This window comes from Mycteria americana, chromosome 1, assembly GCF_035582795.1.
Source record: "Mycteria americana isolate JAX WOST 10 ecotype Jacksonville Zoo and Gardens chromosome 1, USCA_MyAme_1.0, whole genome shotgun sequence".
Classification (NCBI taxonomy): domain Eukaryota; kingdom Metazoa; phylum Chordata; class Aves; order Ciconiiformes; family Ciconiidae; genus Mycteria; species Mycteria americana.
Genome location: NC_134365.1, coordinates 24,712,500 through 24,731,865, shown reverse-complemented (window position 1 = coordinate 24,731,865; position 19,366 = coordinate 24,712,500). Strand labels below are relative to the sequence as shown.

At 35.9% G+C, this 19,366-nt stretch overlaps 1 protein-coding gene across 4 annotated transcripts in view; it reads right to left on the bottom strand.

The window, feature by feature from the left end:
- Positions 1 to 1,345: 1,345 nt before the first annotated feature.
- POT1 (protection of telomeres 1) overlaps positions 1,346 to 19,366 on the bottom strand; it is an 82,544-nt gene continuing 64,523 nt past the window's right edge. For all 4 annotated transcript variants that reach the window (XM_075493041.1, XM_075493048.1, XM_075493057.1 and 1 more), the window contains 7 exons: positions 19,023 to 19,179; positions 15,870 to 16,075; positions 12,910 to 13,045; positions 9,602 to 9,696; positions 7,913 to 8,004; positions 4,311 to 4,416; positions 1,346 to 3,279 (listed from right to left, as the gene is read on the bottom strand). In XM_075493041.1, the coding sequence (XP_075349156.1) occupies positions 3,167 to 3,279; positions 4,311 to 4,416; positions 7,913 to 8,004; positions 9,602 to 9,696; positions 12,910 to 13,045; positions 15,870 to 16,075; positions 19,023 to 19,179 (905 nt within the window). In that variant the 3' untranslated portion in view covers positions 1,346 to 3,166. The remainder of the gene's footprint in view (positions 3,280 to 4,310; positions 4,417 to 7,912; positions 8,005 to 9,601; positions 9,697 to 12,909; positions 13,046 to 15,869; positions 16,076 to 19,022; positions 19,180 to 19,366) is intronic.

Sequence of the window (19,366 nt, the reverse complement as noted above, 5' to 3'; positions counted from 1 at the left end):
GGAAAAGAGTATCCTTCAAGATGGAGTATCACATGAATGTATGCCAGAATAACAGCGTTAACCATTGCTGGCTGGTGCAAGCCCCTTACCCACCCCCCTGTTAATAAAACTCCTCTGGTGATACACATCCTGCCTGTGACGGATCATATTTGTCATTTGAAACATTGCTTCAGAGGGGCTTTGAGTGGCTTAAGGGGTCATTTGCAGACAGAAGAAGAAAGGAAGTCTGTATGTAAATCTGTCCGATCAGCAGATTTCAGTGTTCAGTTTTGCCGCTCTTTTAGTCACATAATTCAAGCAGCATTTCCAAACTGCCATCATTCAGAGGTTTCCTTTCAGTAAAGTAACACTTCCATAATTCAAAGCCACCTGATAGCCAGTCTTCAAAATTAGTTTAATATGGACTCAATTATAAAGATGTAGCTTGTGTGTAGCTTTTGTGAGCTTTGTAGCTCACAAAACTGTATTTTTTTAACAGTGGTAGTCCACAGGCTGCACACACACAGGAGAAGGTACAGAACAAATTTATGCTCAAAGCTTTGCATGTAATAGAACAGTGATGAGACAAAAAATTACATTTTTTTCCTCTCTGGCACATATTTCCACATTAAGCATATTTCCTCCTAGTTTACTTGCAAAAATTGAAATTAAAACAAGTATCTACTAAATGTAGATTTATTCCTAGACTTTCAATTTGCTCAGTTTATGCAGACAAATGATAACATTGCAGCAGTTTTGCGGAGGTACCTCTGTATGCACATATCGGAGCTGCAGGAGAAAACAAGAAGGAAAAACACATTGTAGCGCTGTTCTGGGGTGAAGTCCATCTACAGCTTTACCACAAATATGAACTCATTAATTATAACATAATTCTGCTATACATTTTTCAAGCACTTCGGATCTGGTAATCCTTCATCGGATGGATGTTTCCACGAACTATAGTTCTTACTGGGAACTTCATGTATAGGAAACGCTGTGAACAGGAGCTGCAGCAACCTGTCTCATAAAGACTCTCTACTATCACTTCTTACCTTTGCTATTGTCCTCTGAAACTGTTCTTCCCTTCTCTCTCCATCTTCTGCTGAATTTCCTCATTTCCAATTCTTAATATTCACTGTTCAGTACACTTAGAATAATGCTTATTTGAAGTAAATTCTTATTTGAATTTTTTTCTCTCCTCCACTGAAGAAAATTTTCGGCATAGCTCCCATGTACGTTTCAATCCAACAAACTATACAAACATTCATTTGGAGAATTTTGTTGGATGAAGGCTACTGATGACAAAGTTTTCACAGTCTTACGAACTAGGAACTAAAAGTCAAGTACAAGAAGAACTCAATATTTGGAAAAATCTTTATTAAGCATTTTAATACAATATTCAACAGTAAAAAAATCAAGTGATGCATATGCAGAGTTTTCTGGCAGGGATCTCAGACAAGGGATGTGGTGAAATTGATTTAGTTTACACCAAAGTTCAAAACATATTCTTATTTATTACTTTACAAAGACTTATTTAGAAAAAATGTACAATATCAATATCTACCAGAGTTTTTAACAAAAATCTAAAAATAAAAACATCTCCTTCCAATGTTTTCATATACTATATGTAAGAAAAGCAAAAAAGATTGCCTTCAATTTAACCCCTAACTTCTGAAATCATTTGGATATGGCCAGTGTCTAAAGTTTTATAATATTCATTTAATAACTTGTTATAACTATTTTTTGTTTATGCATCTATTCACAGATTCAGGCAAGCTTTCATAAGTCAGTACTGCTCTTTGGTAAACTGCTTGTTCAATTCCAAAGTTGGCTTTGTTCATACTTCTTAAAGGAAATATCCACTAACCACTTTTAATATTGGTTCTCCCCATACACCAATCAATAAAGAACAATCTCCTGGTTTATGACATATAAATCCAGTATAATTTTTTATAGTACCAGAAAAGTATCAGAAGATATTTAGATAAAATTTTAAGTGACAAATTGCATAATCTACTAAAGAGCCCTGAAAAATTAAAAAATAAAATGTCATCTACTATCAAAATAATAATCTACTAACAAGAATTCCATCTTGCTTCTGAACTTCCTTAAAAAACAGCTGTTGTAAACATTAAGTAATTTTGCTGTGATGGAAAGCATTTGATTTGACAGGGATTTCTACATTAATTATCCTTGGAGAAACAAGTCCTGAATTTGTCCTATGGACTTCTGAATGCAAAGTAAAACCACCGAGTAATTTTTCTAGTCCAGCAGTATTTTCAAGCTATGATATCACTAGATCAGTTCTGTATCTCTAAATTTAGTCATATAATCTGATTATGCAAGACAGAAACGGCAGATCTGGGCAGTGTAATCTGACAGTAAATTTAGCCAGATATGTGAGAGCTTTTGAAAACACAGACCCAGCTAATAAGCATGCTAACAACTTTGGTACCCCATAGGGCCACCTTAAAAATCATTACAATCTAGCAAATGTCAATATTCATTTTACAATTTTACACTACCTTACTTTCATGGCTTGACTTTAATTTTAGTGATAATCATTACAGTCACATTCATAACTCCATTAAAATCCGTAGTAACTGGTACACATAGCAGTTACCTGAGTATGATTAACAGGAAGACTTCTGCCTAAACGTATGTATCAGTGCAAAATCAAAGAAATATCTAGAAACGGACAACCTCCCTGCAAACTCGCTGAGAACAGTAACACATGGTTGCACAAAGTAGTCAGAGAAAGTTTACTGAGGAGCTGCTCTTCCCTATCTCTGCTGACATCGTTATTTCAATACAGAAATGAACAAAGCAGCATCATTCTGACTATTTTCTGAGTAAAACTCACCAGTTTACAGTAACCTCATCACTGCCTTTTTGAAGGACAGATGGATACTAGATTGCTTCCATCAGCCTGAGCCAAGCAGCCTCCAGTGAAAAGCTTAGCACCTCCACTTGTACTCATATCATAAGGCTGTACGCCAGGAAAGTAGTAAATACATCAAAGCATAATTCTCATTCACATTAATATACAAACTAAAACTTCATACATACATACATACATACATTGAATTCCTAAGAAAGAAACAAAGATTTTTTTCATACAGTCTCTGATCCCAAAAAGCCCCAAAATTGGATTCTTACTGGATTACTTCCTATTAGCAACACACCACTATACAACATCTTCAGCAACTGTAGTGTCAAAAATTTGGTAATAAACCTGATGTTGCATTGCATCTCTGACATTATAGGACTTGATGAAGCATTCCAGCCATGGCAAGTCATCTACAAACAAAACCCAAGTTACTGTTTAATATTAATCTCTAACTTTTATAGGAGAGAAGTATAACTTGAGCAAGATCTTAACTAGGATATCTAAATGTATACAACCATTAATAGGAAGAAAAATGAGTTACTAATTTTTAAATTCCAATTTGTATCTTAAAATTTCCCAGACCATCTGAAACAGTGTTCAGTGACAACCTTCCAAGTCTCACCCTCCCCACCCCAGTGCCCCCCTGAAACATTTGGTACCAGTAGCTGTACCACAGTATAGCACATATAAAGACTTTCCAATAATAAAAACTTATCTCCATGTGTCTCAATGAGACAACTTCATTGGTCTCAAAGGGACCATCCTTTACACCCTTTACAATAGGGCCACTTTTTATAAGTATGGTAAAGACTCCAGCATGGTTGTGGTGGTCACTGACAGCCATGTACTTAGAGGGAGTAAGCTCTGGAGGTCGGAGCTGCGGCAGAGACATAGCTACCTTGGATGTGTGTAGTTTAGGTAGAGCTACTTTCTGCCACAACAGAAATACTGCACAAAAACCTCTGTGACTGGATTTGGATTAAGTTTTTGCTCAATTTCTATGGATGTGTCCTGTAGCAAGGGATGCTCTAAATCAGCATGTGCATTCAAAAGCAGAATCTCAGCCAAAGCACGTGCTGTACGCTGAGTTCCCTTTCCGTTTTCCCTAATGTGCTGTGACATTCAGTAGGAGGGTGTTCTGGTTAACTTCCATATGATTACAAATGACATGTTAGTGCCTGCATAGACATGACTGTATTCACACATCGCTGCATGCTACATGAGAATTTACTGAACCCTTACTTTTCTTTCTCAAAAGGGAGTTCTACTATTAAAGAAATGTATCAAAACAAATTAAATGGAACTCTCCTTACAGACTCCTGCATTTCTCTGTTCTGAGTTTTGCCCATGCATAAGTTGGATTCTAAGACTTTGCATATGCAATAGCAGATTGAAAGACCCTTTCCCTTCCCATCCCCTTTTAAAATAATGGCAATCTGACCTAATTTTCTTCCTGGAGGACACAGCGTATTCATGGTCATCTGCATCTTTTGCTGAAGAAAATTATTAGTTAAGATTTCAGAGGCAGGAATTTGGAAAAACTTTTCCTGGAAGAGAACAGAAAAGTATGAGGTGTTGGAAGAGGGGTAAGAAATCATTAGCCAGAACTGTGACTGCATGTTCTTTTATCATTTAAAGAACTTAAAATTATCCAGATAGGTCACACAACAGAAGAACAATATTATTTCTCAAACTGTTCAGATACAGAAAAAACCCAAACTGTCTGAAAAAAATTAATAGTCTGTATTTCAGTACCCCTGGGTATTCAGGGACTACAGCCATCCAGAAAGCACACATGTAGGTCTGTATACATAACTGGTAGATATTCCTCATAAACCTCCACAACCAGACAATGCGATGGCTGGAGAGGATGGTCAGTCCTCCTCAACAGACCCTCACTACAGTGAGCAGAATGTTTTGAGAGGAACAAAGTCCTTGAAAACAAGGGGGCACTGCAACCTGGCTTCATACAAGTGGAATTCCCTTAGTTTGAGTTTCATTTTTTGATAGTTTTAGAAACTATGGAGAAAGGGATACATTTCTGAATGGAGGAGTAAAATAAAGAATGGAACACTGAAACATTAAATAAACCTTTTCTCTTTATTTTTAGGACATATACAGTAAGCATGACTGACAAAACTCCCACTTTATTCTTTCCAAGTTTGTTACCTGATTTTGTATCTCTAAAGGCTCATCATCTTATACCTTCTCAAAATGAGCTAAGGTTTTTGATGGCAATTTCTCCTTTTTGTTAAAAGATACAAATACAGAATAATCTGCCTTTGTACAATTCTTGTGTGACACATTTAATGGAAATGATCAGAAGTTAGAGGATAATCCAGCAGCAAAATTGACACAGATAACTACTTTTTCCTCTCACTCTTCCAATTCTTCTTTTGACTATAAAACTTTTTGATTTTTTCCTTCAATGACTTTTCTTATAAAGAGGAGAGGAAAGAAAAGAACTGAGAGCATTCCTACAGAAGTGCAACTGGACACTAGTGTAAAGTTGCACTTCAGAGTAGCTCAGTTCCTTCCCAGGTGGTGCTGAAGGACCCGAGTTTAGGCTTGGAGGGTATTGGCTTGTCTTTGAAGTACCACCAGCAGGAATGCTAGCAGCTGGCACTTCAGAAGAAATTGTGGGTTTTTTTCCTGCTGCTAAGCTGTAGTACTGAGCAGTATCTGATAAGAATCTGAGCTACCCTGAAGTAGAGATTTTTGGAATTCTGCATGAAGAGATGGTTTAAAATCTTTTTCCCCACCTTCTTTTTGCAATTTAGTTTCCTGATATAAAAAAGAAAAAGGACAGTAGAAGGAAAAGATGACTAGCTGAAATGGGGATTGCAGTCTTTGACCTCCTTTGCAGCTAATACACTGTGTATTTTAAGAAAACACACTTACATTTTTTCCAATGTTATTTTTACTTACAGTCTTAAAATTAAACAAGGAAGAGTATTCCCTTCAAAGTCCCAAAGCCATTTAGTACAATGGTGGAAAATATGCAGATATATACACACTAAATAGCATTGCTGTGGGGGAAAAAAAAATCCCACTAAATTGTTTCTCTGTCCCATTTTGGACAAAGTTATAACTCTGAAGTGCCACTACACTGACTATTTTCTACTTGGGTAGATAGATTACTCCAAATGTGCATTGTGAGATCCTGATATTCCCAGCTATGAACTGGAACAAGAAAACACACAAATGCACTTATAGAAGAACAAAAGATACAATGTAATACTAATCTATTTTAGATTATAATTCTCTTCTTTACCAAGTTCTTATCTTTTTTTTATTATTTTCCCTTTTCAAAATGATTGACATACCATCTCAAAATTTAGGGTAGTAACTAAAATGGGTATGTGCATGTGTGTATAAAAACCAAAACAACCAAAAAAACCAAAGAGGTAAAACGAAAGGAAAAAAACCACAAAGTACATAGAAACAGATATTTCTACTGCACAGAAAAACACATGTAAAGGAGTACATTCATGAAGGAGGATGCTAGACATATACAATTCATCTTCAGCCCTAAACTGAAGACGTAGGAAGCAATGACCAGCTCTTGTCAGTCAGAAATCCTCCACCTTCAGCATCACAAAAAAATTCTTACTCAAACCATCTTTGTGCATCCAACTGCTAATCTAATAATAAAGCTTATGAATTAAGAGTAAAAAGAAAATAAATTAAAAAAAATCCTGAAGAGTAATTGGTAGTATACTGTCAAAATGGGAGGTGTCCAAAGTGGATTCTGCAGGGGATTGTCCTAAGTCTGGGGATTTTGAGAATTTTCATTAGTGACATGCTTTATGGAATAGCAAATAGGCCCACTATATTTACAGACAAAACCAAGCTGGGGGAACTGCAAGTATACAGGAGTAAAGAATTAGAATTAATTTTTTTACAAACTTGAGAGCTAATAGGACAAAAACCCCCACAAACAAACACCCCCCCCCCCCACTTTCCACCAGATACATGTATAAAATACTGCTTTTAAGCAAGCCAAATCAACTGTTCGAACAAAGAATGAGGAATATTTTCTTAAAGCCAAGGTTCTACTCAGAGATGAAGGGATTATACCATGAATCAGTAAGCAAGAAATGAAGTGATCACCATACTAGGTTATAAATCTAGAAGCATTATCTGGCATTGCCTCATGCTAGGGTACTGTTTTAGCACTTTAAGGAAGATATGGGCCACCTGGGAAAAATCCAGAAGAACAACAGTGAGGACGGTCAGAGTTTTCAAAGAACTCTGATATGGAAGAAAAAAACCTCTGATATGAAAAAAACCTCTTATATGGAAGAAGATAGCATGAACGGTGTTTTTTTTAGCCTTCAGAAGGTAAAATCATTATACAGTGTGTAGTGACAGGAAAACCATCCATTCTTCAGTGTCTCAGGTAGCAGGAATGGTCTTAAGTTGCTTCAGAGAAAACTTAAGGTTAATTCTAGGGTTAGCACAGTGTTTGAATAAACTGCTTCTGATATCAAAGACAAATATCTGTATAGCTACAGCTGAGTCCTGCCTAGGTTCAGGGGAAGGAAGGCCTCTTCTACCTCATGGTCATATGAAACAAAAATCAAGAGTTACTGAATGGATAGATTCCACTGAGAGTTAAAAAAAGAAGTAATGAGATTTTGAACTAATCCAGAAGTTACCTGCATAAATCCTGAAACACTCCCATCATTCACATAGCATTAAGGCTGCATAATTTAACACTGCCAATAAAAGAGAAATTCAGCCATGGGAATGTATAAAAGTCTATGGAAATACCAAATAATCTATCCACAGGCTTCAGTTTTGTCTTTATGCTTTGATATTCTATACTCTGATATTTTATTGAAAAATTACTAAAAATCACATTCTGTGTATCTTCATTGATGGACAATATTAAAAACATTACAGCACTTGTAACTGTCCCCGCAAAACACTGCAGGTAACATAGAATGAATATTTCTGTACATATGTTGCTATTTTAAAAACAAAGAAAATACAAAGTTACATAATCTGTAGAGTCTACCTTTACCTAGATTTACTTACATAATCAAAAAGGTATGCATTTAGCGCTCCTGTTCCATCAACCAGTGTAAACGTCATAATAAAAACATACTGGAGTGGCTCAATACCTAAAACTGAAGAAAAAAAAATGATCTGTTTCTTAGAGTGATTATGCAAGACAAACTGTAACAACTCAAGCTGACAATATCCATCCTTTAATAGTACATGACTTCGAATACTGTCATTAAAAGTATAAATTGACAGGCCAAAAAATAGAGGCTCTGAATAGCAAAATGTGGTTTGTATTTTGAGAGCGCATTGCAAGTTGCGTAGACACACTTTAATAGATGAGTCTGTAAAAATACAGAAAGATTTTAAAGTACTTATTCTCATCCTAGTAAAAGAAATGCTAATATTTGATTAGATCTTACATCCTACCTTGGTAGGATCCTCCTACTCCTGTTCTTTTATCCATGGAAGAGTAAAGGAGACTTGCTCTTAATTCAGTGATAATAAGATAGCATTCCACCTGAAAACATATCTTCTGAGGAAAACAATTTGTTTCATATGATGTAGTAAAAGCTACCAGGCAAAGTCTTATTCAGAAAAACTTTGCTGGCAGTTCTGGAAATATTCCAGCATAAGTAAATGACTACAGTCTTCTCTCACTGGCAGCAGTAGCTGTTATGCTGCAAATATACCTTAAACATACAAAGTTACTGCAACTCTCAAAATCAGTCTTTTCTGGGTACATCGACTTAAACTGACTAGACATTTTATGTTCAACTGATCTGATATATTTGCAGATTATCATTTAGTCTGAAAACACAGATGATAAAAGAATAATATACCTAAAATAGTTTAAATGCCAGAAAGCATTTCATGAATGTTGTTTTCATTTTGAGAATTAAATGTCAACCACAGGTGCTGTAACACTGCCAGTTATATATTACATTTATTTAATAGAATATAATTATGACATTTTATTTAAGAGAACCACTGTATTGCTCAAATAGATTTTTTCTTTTATAAAGTCTTTACCAAGCTTAGATACGGCTAGATATTCCAACTTAAGATGTTAGAACATGAATTGATAAACATGAAAATATTCTTTTTCCTTAATGTGTTGTTAAGTTTTAAGCTCCATTTTACCTCCAGCATTTGAAGGTGTTGACTACGTGAAGTAACACAAGAAACACACAAAGCATGGAACACACATCTATGTTATGGCATAATTCCTTTCATTTGAGTATTATTTCTTGCAGACTCTCTGGAATATGCTTAGCGTTGATAAGGCTTACAGAAGATAAAAGTCTAACTTGTACTAGTCATTAAATAAGACTCTTTTTAGTTCAGGTCAGAAAAACCGTATCTTCAAAAGGAAAAGCAAGACTAGCTTCTAGGACTGCAAGCATGTACGCAGTTTAAAAATGACATCTGCAACCAAAAATTCATCACATCTGTACTACGATAGTTGTTACTAGTGACACCTATGGTAGAAGAAACTATTTAACATATAAAATCCTTTAATTCATACTGTAATGGTTTCAAAAGTAAATATGTTATTTCAACTGGTAAAAGGTGAATAAATTCTACAGCTTTGTACTCAAGCACAACCATAAATTACATGCTTTCTGTACAAAACTGCAACCCAGAAACCAAACTATTTCATATAAACACTTCAGAATCAAGGCACAAAAGTATTTCAGGACAATAATCACATCAGCTTACCTTGTGCTATTTCATTTGGTTCCCATGACGGTCGTTGTTGTGCTGCAATGGAACTTAGACTCTTGATAGGCTTTGGAGTTGAACACTGCTTGCACCTAGCATTTAAAACAAGATACTGAGACTAACCAAAGACCGATTTATTTATAGCAGAAGCTTTCTGCACAGAAAAAGAAAAAAAAATCTGATTTCCTTACTCAGTGGGAATGCAAAAGTATTTCTATTGCTGTTTAAAATAACTATTTTACCAGACACACAAGCTTTAGACCACATCAAACCCTTAATGCTGCTTTTGAATTATCCCCGAGAAGAAATAAATTCTTTTGGTCTGGAAAAGGCCACCTCAGTGAAGAGAAAGGAGGGCAACTGTACATTAATACTGAGAGAGTTGAACTGGGGTTGTTCAGCCTGGAGAAGAGAAGGCTCCAGGGAAATCTTATTTCAGCTTTTAAATATCTAAAGGGGGCTTATAAGAAAGATGGAGAAAGACTTTTTACCAAGGCCTGTAGTGACAGGACAAGGGGCAATGGTTTTAAACTGAAAGAGGGTCAATTTAGATTGTACAGAAGGAAGAAGTTCTTTATGATGAGGGTGGTGAAACACTGGAACAGGTTGCCCAGAGAAGTTGTGGATGCCCCGTCACTGAAAGTGTTCAAGGTCAGCTTGGATGGGTCTTTGAGCAACCTGATCTAGCGGAAGGTGTCCCTGCCCATGCCAGGGGGGCTGGACTAGATGATCTTTAATCATCCCTTCCAGCCCAAACCATGCTATGATTTTAAGATCACTACATTGCTAAACATATATTCATATGTCACTACTTTGTTGTTCAGCAATACAAACAACATCTCACTTTGTAAAAGCAGGAACGAATCTGAACTTGTAGCATGCTCTAAAAACACAACAGGATTAGAGAAGAAATTTGGCTTTACCTATGTTAAAAAATATTAACTATGAGTTATGAAAACAATTTATTTTATTACTGGTGTATTTACACCAGTAATTATAAATTTTACACGTCACATAGTAAGCAAATGCTGCAAGTAGACAAAAATATTCAAGAAGTGTTTTCAAAGTTGCTCTCATTTGCCTCAAGAAATAAAATTACAGAACAATTATTTTTTCCAAATTAAGCTTCTGTGCTAGTATATTACAGTTAGAAACCAAAATAGACAGTTATTATCTTTTAGAATTACATGCAAAATGTGTCATAAAAAACAATAGCACTAGTTCTGCTCAAGTGATATAAAGCCAAGCTCAATGAAGTTACTTTTTTCCTTTAAAAAAACCACCCAAACTCCAATAAACTTAGCTGTGAATTTTGTTTTTAATATGGAAGTGTGTGTTTATTTATAAATATATATATATATATATGGATATACATGCATATACACACACATATAAATATTTATACAGGTGTTTAAGCTCATTCCTACAGCAAAAATAACTTTGCTTTTCATTCTACCATACAGAATCTTTAATTTTAGACTTTGCTAAGTATATGCTACTGCTAAAAAAGCATGTGGAATGAAGCTCTGAAACGTCAACATCGTTGTGAGGCTCCTTCATATATATCCTATAAACAATCATGGAATATATTATAGAGCGCTGGCTTTTACAACACAGCCATTTAAACACAGAATGATGTCTGAAGGTGAGTTGTGCATAGCTGGGGAAATATATGGATTATGAAAGTGCAAGGGGAAATACTTTGTACTGGTGAAGATCCAGTCCCAGTAGGAATACCCATATATTGCCTTTATTTAAAAAAAGCTGTGGACAGCCATATCTGGAAAGGTCAAAACAATATATGACAAAGAGAAATAATTATCTGTATTCATTTTATCAGGCCCTGATGGGAAACTTTAGGGTTCATGTGAAACATGAAATTTTTTTACTGCCTACAGGACTGAAGTAGTGCAACACAACACTCTGCTTGAATTATTAGGCTGCTGAAAGGGAGGACTCAATAGTTTGCATGAAGTAGACTGGTATTTCTGAGCTCAGTAACTGCATGCTGCTGTGCAGTACTGGGAGACCATACTGCTGCTAGCTCTCATTGAGCAGGAACATGGTATTGCATGGCATAGCACAGATACCAGACCAAGATGTGTGTACCACATTCCACAGCCTTGGAACTGTGCAATTCAGAAACCCATTGAAGTTGTCTCTACAGCGACTGACATAAGGTAAGGTAAGGCACTTTGCAGTGTCGTGGATCTCAATAAATGGCAAATGGTGAGGAAAGGCTGTCCATATCCCTCATTTCTTCCAAAACCCAAGCTTTCCCAACACTAGGAATGAGAGAGAGAATGAGATGTGGATTGACAGCCTGAAATTGTTTTCTGGGTCTCTATTTAAATATTATCTGTGCACAAAAACCCCAGCATACCGTTTTAAAGCAACATACAAGAGGGACATTGAGGTGCTGGAGCGTGTCCAGAGAAGGGCAACGAAGCTGGTGAAGGGTCTGGAGCAGAAGTCTTATGAGGAGTGGCTGAGGGAGCTGGGACTGTTTAGCCTGGAGAAAAGGAGGCTCAGGGGAGACCTTATTGCTCTCTACAACTACCTGAAAGGAGGTTGTAGAGAGGTGGGGGTCGGTCTCTTCTCCCAGGTAACAAGTGATAGGACAAGAGGAAATGGCCTCAAGTTGCGCCAGGGGAGGTTTAGACTGGGTATTAGGAAATTTTTCTTCACCGAGAGGGTTATCAAGCATTGGAACAGGCTGCCCAGGGAAGTGTTTGAGTCGCCATCCCTGGAGGTATTTAAAGGACGTTTGGATGAGGTGCTTAGGGACATGGTGTAGTGGTGGTCTTGGCAGTGCTAGGTTTACGGTTGGACTCGATGATCTTAAAGGTCTTTTCCAACCTATATGATTCTGTGATTCTGTATGTTTTGACTTTAGTCTAACAAGTAAGAAAATGGTCTTTTCTGGCCAGAAAATGGAAGATCTGGACTAAAAGAGGAAGACTTAGGCATTTTGCAGCCTAAAGAGACTCTTATGTGCATTTCCGTCTCTGTCATACACTGCCCTACCTACACACCACAGGCAAGACTGAACCTGAGGTGCTGTGTAATTAAGGGCATAAGATTTATAGAGCAAGATAAAGCCCAACTGCAACTGAGTCCTTTGATACAAGGTAGTAGTATGACATTTCATCTCTGATCTCAGCATTGCTGATCATGTTATGTATTTTGCATCAAAGAATCTTTGGGTAAGTTATCCCTTGAGCACTGCGGTTTGAATTACCGAAGAAAATTATATCTATCTATTACTGCAACTACTAAAATATCAACAAATACTTTTAACCTACCCATAATATTTTATGTTCCCTTGTAAAAGAAAAGGAGCTGAAAGATCTAATAATTCAAGATCATCTTCTGTGGATCTCACAGGAATAACACATTTAAATCTTTTTGTAAGCTTCCAGACTTCTTTTAGTGTTCCACCTATTAAAAACAGAAAACCATGTTTTTTTAAACTGTAATCAAGAATAAGTTGAACAACTTGCATTTCTTGGCTGATTAGATGTTGATTTCAGGACCTTCAATAAAAACTGAGACCCACTATGGAAAACTGAAAAAATGGTCCATAACCTTCTCACTCTTACTCAACAACAGACTCAATAAAGAATCAAAGATGGACATTTATCAGAGCAGATGCCTTTAATACCTTCTCATAGCTATCACTGTAACCATAAAGTTGTATTTAGTTAGCATCAATTTCATACAATTTCTCGTATGATTTTACTAGCAATTATGGGGGGGGAGAATAAACTGACTTTTTGCAACTGCTCCTAAGTAACTGGTTTTTCAGCTTTTACATGCCAAAAATCTATTAATTTTTAACCAGCAGTTTATAAAAAAGTAGTTATTCAACCACATCATAATGGGTGGTTCTGCATTTCCTACCGACATGAGGTAGGAAATGCAGAACCACCAAACTTCATGCTAATTTGAGTACTACTAAATTGCGGCTATGCTAGGAACACAGCAGAAATTTAATATATTAGAGCTGGAACCCTGAGATTTTCCAATTCCAGTGACAGGAAAAAGTTCTTTCAAATTTATTATAAATCACGGGATAACCTGCCTTCAGTCCCTGTAGTATGGACTGCAGAACTGATTATGGAATCTTTCTGACACTTCACCAATTCAGTGGAAACGTGGTAAATGTATTAATTTAACACACAGAGAACAGTTATTTGGAAATAGTTCAATAAAAATATATTATTTAATCAGCTCGTGAACAACAATAAAAAAAGTGAGCAAACTGTTTTGAAATAAATATATTCTACAACTGTGTTGTTTACCACTAACTATAAATAAGATATTTCAAAGACTTTATGACAAGTAATTACGACACTGGATTGTAAAATATTTATTGCATATATTTGTTACTTGTATTGCAGAGGTAACTAGAGAAGAAAATAAAATCAATAAAATTGCATTATTACTGGTGATTAAAAAATGCACAACAACATGAAACCTCCTCAATGAACTTAAGTTCTAGTAAAAAAAATAAAGAAAACAGAGGCACAGATATTTGAAATGGCTTCCCAAAAGGTTAGAAAACAAAGGTCCTCCAAGTACAGTGACACAGATAAAGCCTCTCATATACATTTGAACTCTCATTGAAGGGATTAACATACAAAATTCAGGGTAGTTTTAACTGACATTGCTAAAAGGTCTCCAGAATTTCAACTTTGCTGTAATACAAAGTTACATTGAGCAAATATATTCTGGCTTCTAAGAGACTGGCATAAAACACAGAGAATTACCAGAGGCTGACAGTAATATAAATCACAGTGATTTCATGTACAAATAATGAGGATATGCAAGGAGCATTAATCTACTTGTTAACCGTAACATTTCACTCTTCAGTTCAACTAATTTGTAGCAACGGTTATGGATTCCCCTCACTCCCTGTGGAGGGTCACGTAAAATTCTGTCCATTATCCAATTATTTCCTCAAGTCCACCCCAATAGATGCCAAACACTTGCCAAGTCCTTGCTTCAGCATAATGATTATGGGGAAGAATAGAATACTGTGTTGTAGAAGAGCAAATTGCTTGCATTTAACAAACAAGTAGAATCTAGACCATGTCTGTCTAATAAATGTCATAACGTGTTTGGCCTTTGAGAGTTGCCTGTATCTGGAAAAGTGCTGAAAAGATTTCTAGGGAGACTTCAAAATCTCCACCTCCAAAAATTTAAAGATAAAAATTAAAATAGCATGTAGCTTTGGCAAGGTTCATGATCAACGTTCTGGGAAAAAAGTGCTAAAACACTGATTATGCCTTTTCATTGTGCTCCAACACGAAGCATATATATCCACATACACACATACTTAGCTGCTGGCACTTTAATGTCTGAAAAAAGATTCACCAAGTTATACTGTTATTTTAGAAAAATAGAGTAGAAATAGATTCTTTTTTCTTTTGTTTTCACAAAGATAAGGTGAGACTGAAGAAAAAAAAAATCCAGTTTGGAACATGTCAGAAATAAAGCAGCTATCAGAACTAGCTGAATATAAAACAAAGCAGAAAACAGAAGGGGTTTTGTCATTGACCCTTGCACAAAGGATCACCTGACTTACATTTGCTTATTCGCACCACTACTTGAGCACAATTGAAGACTTTGTTTTAAACTTGGAATGGTACTATATGCAAGTATTTATTACTTTTATTCTATTCAAAACAATCATCATTAGTATTTTTGCTAAATTGCTTTGTTTAAAGTTCAGTGGCTATTTCTCTTCCTTGATATCTGAAATCTGATAAAAACCAAACCAAAAAAACCTCATGCTGCGAGAAGCTCTATTAATCTGAAACAACACTGACATCCAGAGGCTGACAAGGTTAATTGTAGGTTTGTATTATCAGAAGCCTTACAAAACTTTTCCACACCAAGACTAAAAATAGGATTTTTAGAAGACTCAGCGAGTTTTCAAAGCAGAACTGAAAAATCAGTAAGCACAGCTAGAAAAAAAAAAAACCCAAACATATTCAGATGTTAATTTTAGCAGAATCAACAACAAACTTGCTGGTATAGTTTTAAAATAGACAGAAGCACCTTACAAGACCTTCACAGATGACTTTTTCCTGTTTGCACAACAGTAACTTAAAGTTCCAGCTGAGTTTTTCTTTTCTTTGAACATGCCTTTATGATCATCACTACTTAGACTGAATACAACTTCAAGGTATCTTAACCTTGTAGATACTCAGAGTGGACACTGTGCCATAAGAAGTGGTATATCTGCAATTTATCTTACCTTCTATCATAAGCAAAGTATCTTCAGCCTGTTGAAGCATTTCATCATGCTTTACAAAATGGATAGCTATTTTCCTTTGTTTCTGGTCCTGTGTAGTCCACATTACAGAATCATACCAGGATGTATTGTGTAATTCTGGGTTTGGGGCAGTAAGGGCAGAGCCTTGTAAAATAAAGTCAAAGTCATCTCCATCTGGAACTTCTTGCCTAAAACCATTTCGAAAATAAATAAGTAAATTCTAACAGCTTCTCCTTAGGCAATCTAGCAACAAGGATGACAGTACTCCAAATATATATTAAAATATAGTCATGAGAGTTAAAGTATATACAGGAAAAATAACTTTGTTTTTGTATCAGTTTAAACATTTAGAGTTGTATAGCAAATTATGACAAGATAATTCATTTCCATGTTAATAAATATGCTAAATAATCTAATCTTACCTAGGAGCAGAGGCAGCCTAGTAGCTTCATCCACACATATGTAAATCCATGGAAAAACAAATATATCAGCTTTATGTGATTTCAGTTGGGCCTTAAAATGGCCACACAACTGCATACCATTTCAGTAGAGTGAAAAGACCGTATAAGCTCATACAATTTCAAGTTTTACATTCTAGCCTATTTTACTTTGCATATTTTGAGGGGGAAAAAAAAGAAAAAAGGGCAGGAGCAGAATAGCTTCACATATGTACTGTAAAGGGAAAATCTGCAACTCTGCACCACACAGTTTATTTCCTGTCCTGCTAGAGTGCACCATTCGTGCATTTCCAGTTGTCATCCACAGAGAAGTAATGCAGGCCATTCAAATTTTACCAACATTACCAACAACAGGCAAAAAGCCAGTGGTTGGCACACAAATTAAAAATGCATTAGAAGGTCTTCTCCTAAGCAAGACAGACCTTCTGGCTTAAGGGGGAATTTGAACCGTGACAAAAAGGACAATGAAAAAAAGGCAAAAGCTTGGGCTATTTCATAAAACACTACAAGAAAGTAGGTGCCAAGCTTCAGAGTGGAGTTAAAGAAAAAATACCATTAACTCCTGCAGATTATTCTGACGATTTCTCTTTCAAACCCAAGAGCATCTGCTTCTACCAGTGAATTAGAACAATTCCTGCCTATGAAACCAAACTTTGATATTCTTCTGCTAGGACTGTAGAACTGGCACACAAGAGGTCTTCCTGAACCTGAACTTTCATTTCATGAACACAGTGCTGTTCACATGAACTCTCTCCACCTGTGTTCCCGGATTACTATTTTAAACGCAAAAGCAATGAACCTAACATAACAGGTCATCTTTCCAGATATACCTATTAAACTCTTCCAGCCTCTGCAGCCCGTCTGTAGATTTCCCGCAGAAGCAGGAATGGAATGAATTGTTTTTGAACTAAGCTACACACGAGGGTTGAAACTTCTGTAATGTCGGTATGTGAATAAAACTACATCCATGTATATCGATATTTTGCTATTTACAGAGAAACTTCCAGTTGGAGTCTAAAAACCAAAAATACATCTCAAGAATTTTATACCCCAAGCGTTATATGCATCTTACTGCATAAAGCATTAAAGGACCAAACTTGCATTGAACTTTATTCAGTCAGGCTCTCAGCATATGCTAAAACATGAAACAACTTCTTCTGCCACAGCAGAACATGTAGGAGAGAAGGATGCCCCTAAATCATATTTCCTTTCTGGGCCTCTTAACTCACCCAATCCAGGCTGCAGTACAGCTCCACTATATTTCACTGATTCCTTCCACCTGATGCACACAGTTGAGAGAAGAGAAGCTAAATGTCTGGGAAAGCACTGGAGGTAGCCCCATCATTGCAGCAGGATGGTGGTAGTAGTAGTAGGAAATAAGCTAACTAAAGCCTCACAAATCTATCTGGTTAAAACTCTGCCCTAATTCTGTGGCAAAGAGAAGGCAGCAATATGTGAAAGAGGAGCAGTCTCAAATGAACAGAAATTAAGACATTAACAAGTCAAGAATATATAAAAAGGCTATAGAAAGTCATGGAAAATTGTGGGATAAGGATAAAGTTCATAAGAAACAAACAAAACTCTATCAATTGTATCTGCTTATTACTATACAGAGGTGGCAAATATATCAAAAGTGACAAAAGTGGCAGAGATAGTTGGTAATTATCTCCTTTTTATACTTGGTAATAAAGACCATGTACTTCTGTGTTGTGAAGATGATGAACCACTTCCTCTTACATTAGCGACCAAAAGAATGTTACAACAACATCTGATAAAGGACCAATATTGTTAAAGCTGCAAGTGTGCTACTTGGCATCCAAAAGCTGCAAGAGAAGGATAGTACAGGCATTTTCTTGTCTCAGGGATGTTTGTACCTAATAAGTCTTGATTGTCAACAAAATTTCAAAACGCTAGGAGAATGCTAACGTGCCACCATTTAAAGAAAGCAATAGTTTACACCAGTAACAATAAAGCTGTTTGCTTGGGACTGATGCTAAGCTAAGTCAGGCAAAAAAAAGTGATAGAGGATTTAGATGATCATGAATAGCACTGTAATGCATGTCATTCAGTAGTTTACTCAAAAATAGGCCATTTTAAACAAACTTTCTTTCATTTTTAGATGAATATAAACCAGAAATGGCATATCATTATTTGAGCATTATTTGATACAATGACAAGTGGCATTAATGAGGAAATAACAATAATAAAATGGTCAGTGAACTCAGGTCAGAAAAAAGACAAAAATACCAAGGTGAATGGTGTTTCCCTGATATTTTTGGATCCAGAAAAGAGGCCTTCTCTGGAAGACATGCTTTAGTTAAAGATATTTTATTCATTAACTTGGAGACTATCATACCTTTTTGCATATCCTGTTTTAAAACCACAATACAGAAACACGTACTTAAATACAGCTTTGGTACTGGAAAAACTGCACTGCTAAATTTGAAAATAAAGAAAAATTATTGTTTTGAAAGCACTCAAAGGATTCTGTAAATGGAACTCATCTGATGATTTTAAATTTTCCTACCTATTACCAGTGAGTTTCAAATCTTTGCTCGAAATACATTTACCTTCAGCTCATTTTACACAAAAAAGAGGATGAAAATACACTGAAAATCTAGGCATCCCAAAACATATAGAACAATTCCTAATTACTTTTATTGTGTGAAACACTTACAAACAGTTGCATTTGGAACAATGAAGTTTAATAGACTGATAGAGCTTCTGGGGCTTATAAGTTCTCAGCTTTGCTCTAATGCGATACTGTTGAGGAGCCGTGCTGTTCAGAATGGTTTTCAGTTCTGTGTTATTCAAATCCTGATGATCTGTTAATACTGCAAAAAAGCAACACACAAAAAAAGCCATGCATACCTATTAAACACCATAATATTTGGAATATGGGAAATGGCCATTGCAGGTATGCTTTTTCCCTTAATTCTCTTAACTTCTCTTAGAAGGAAGCTTCTCTTCCCTTTCCAGTTGCAGCCTCAATTTTACCAATACAACACATTACTACAGTCT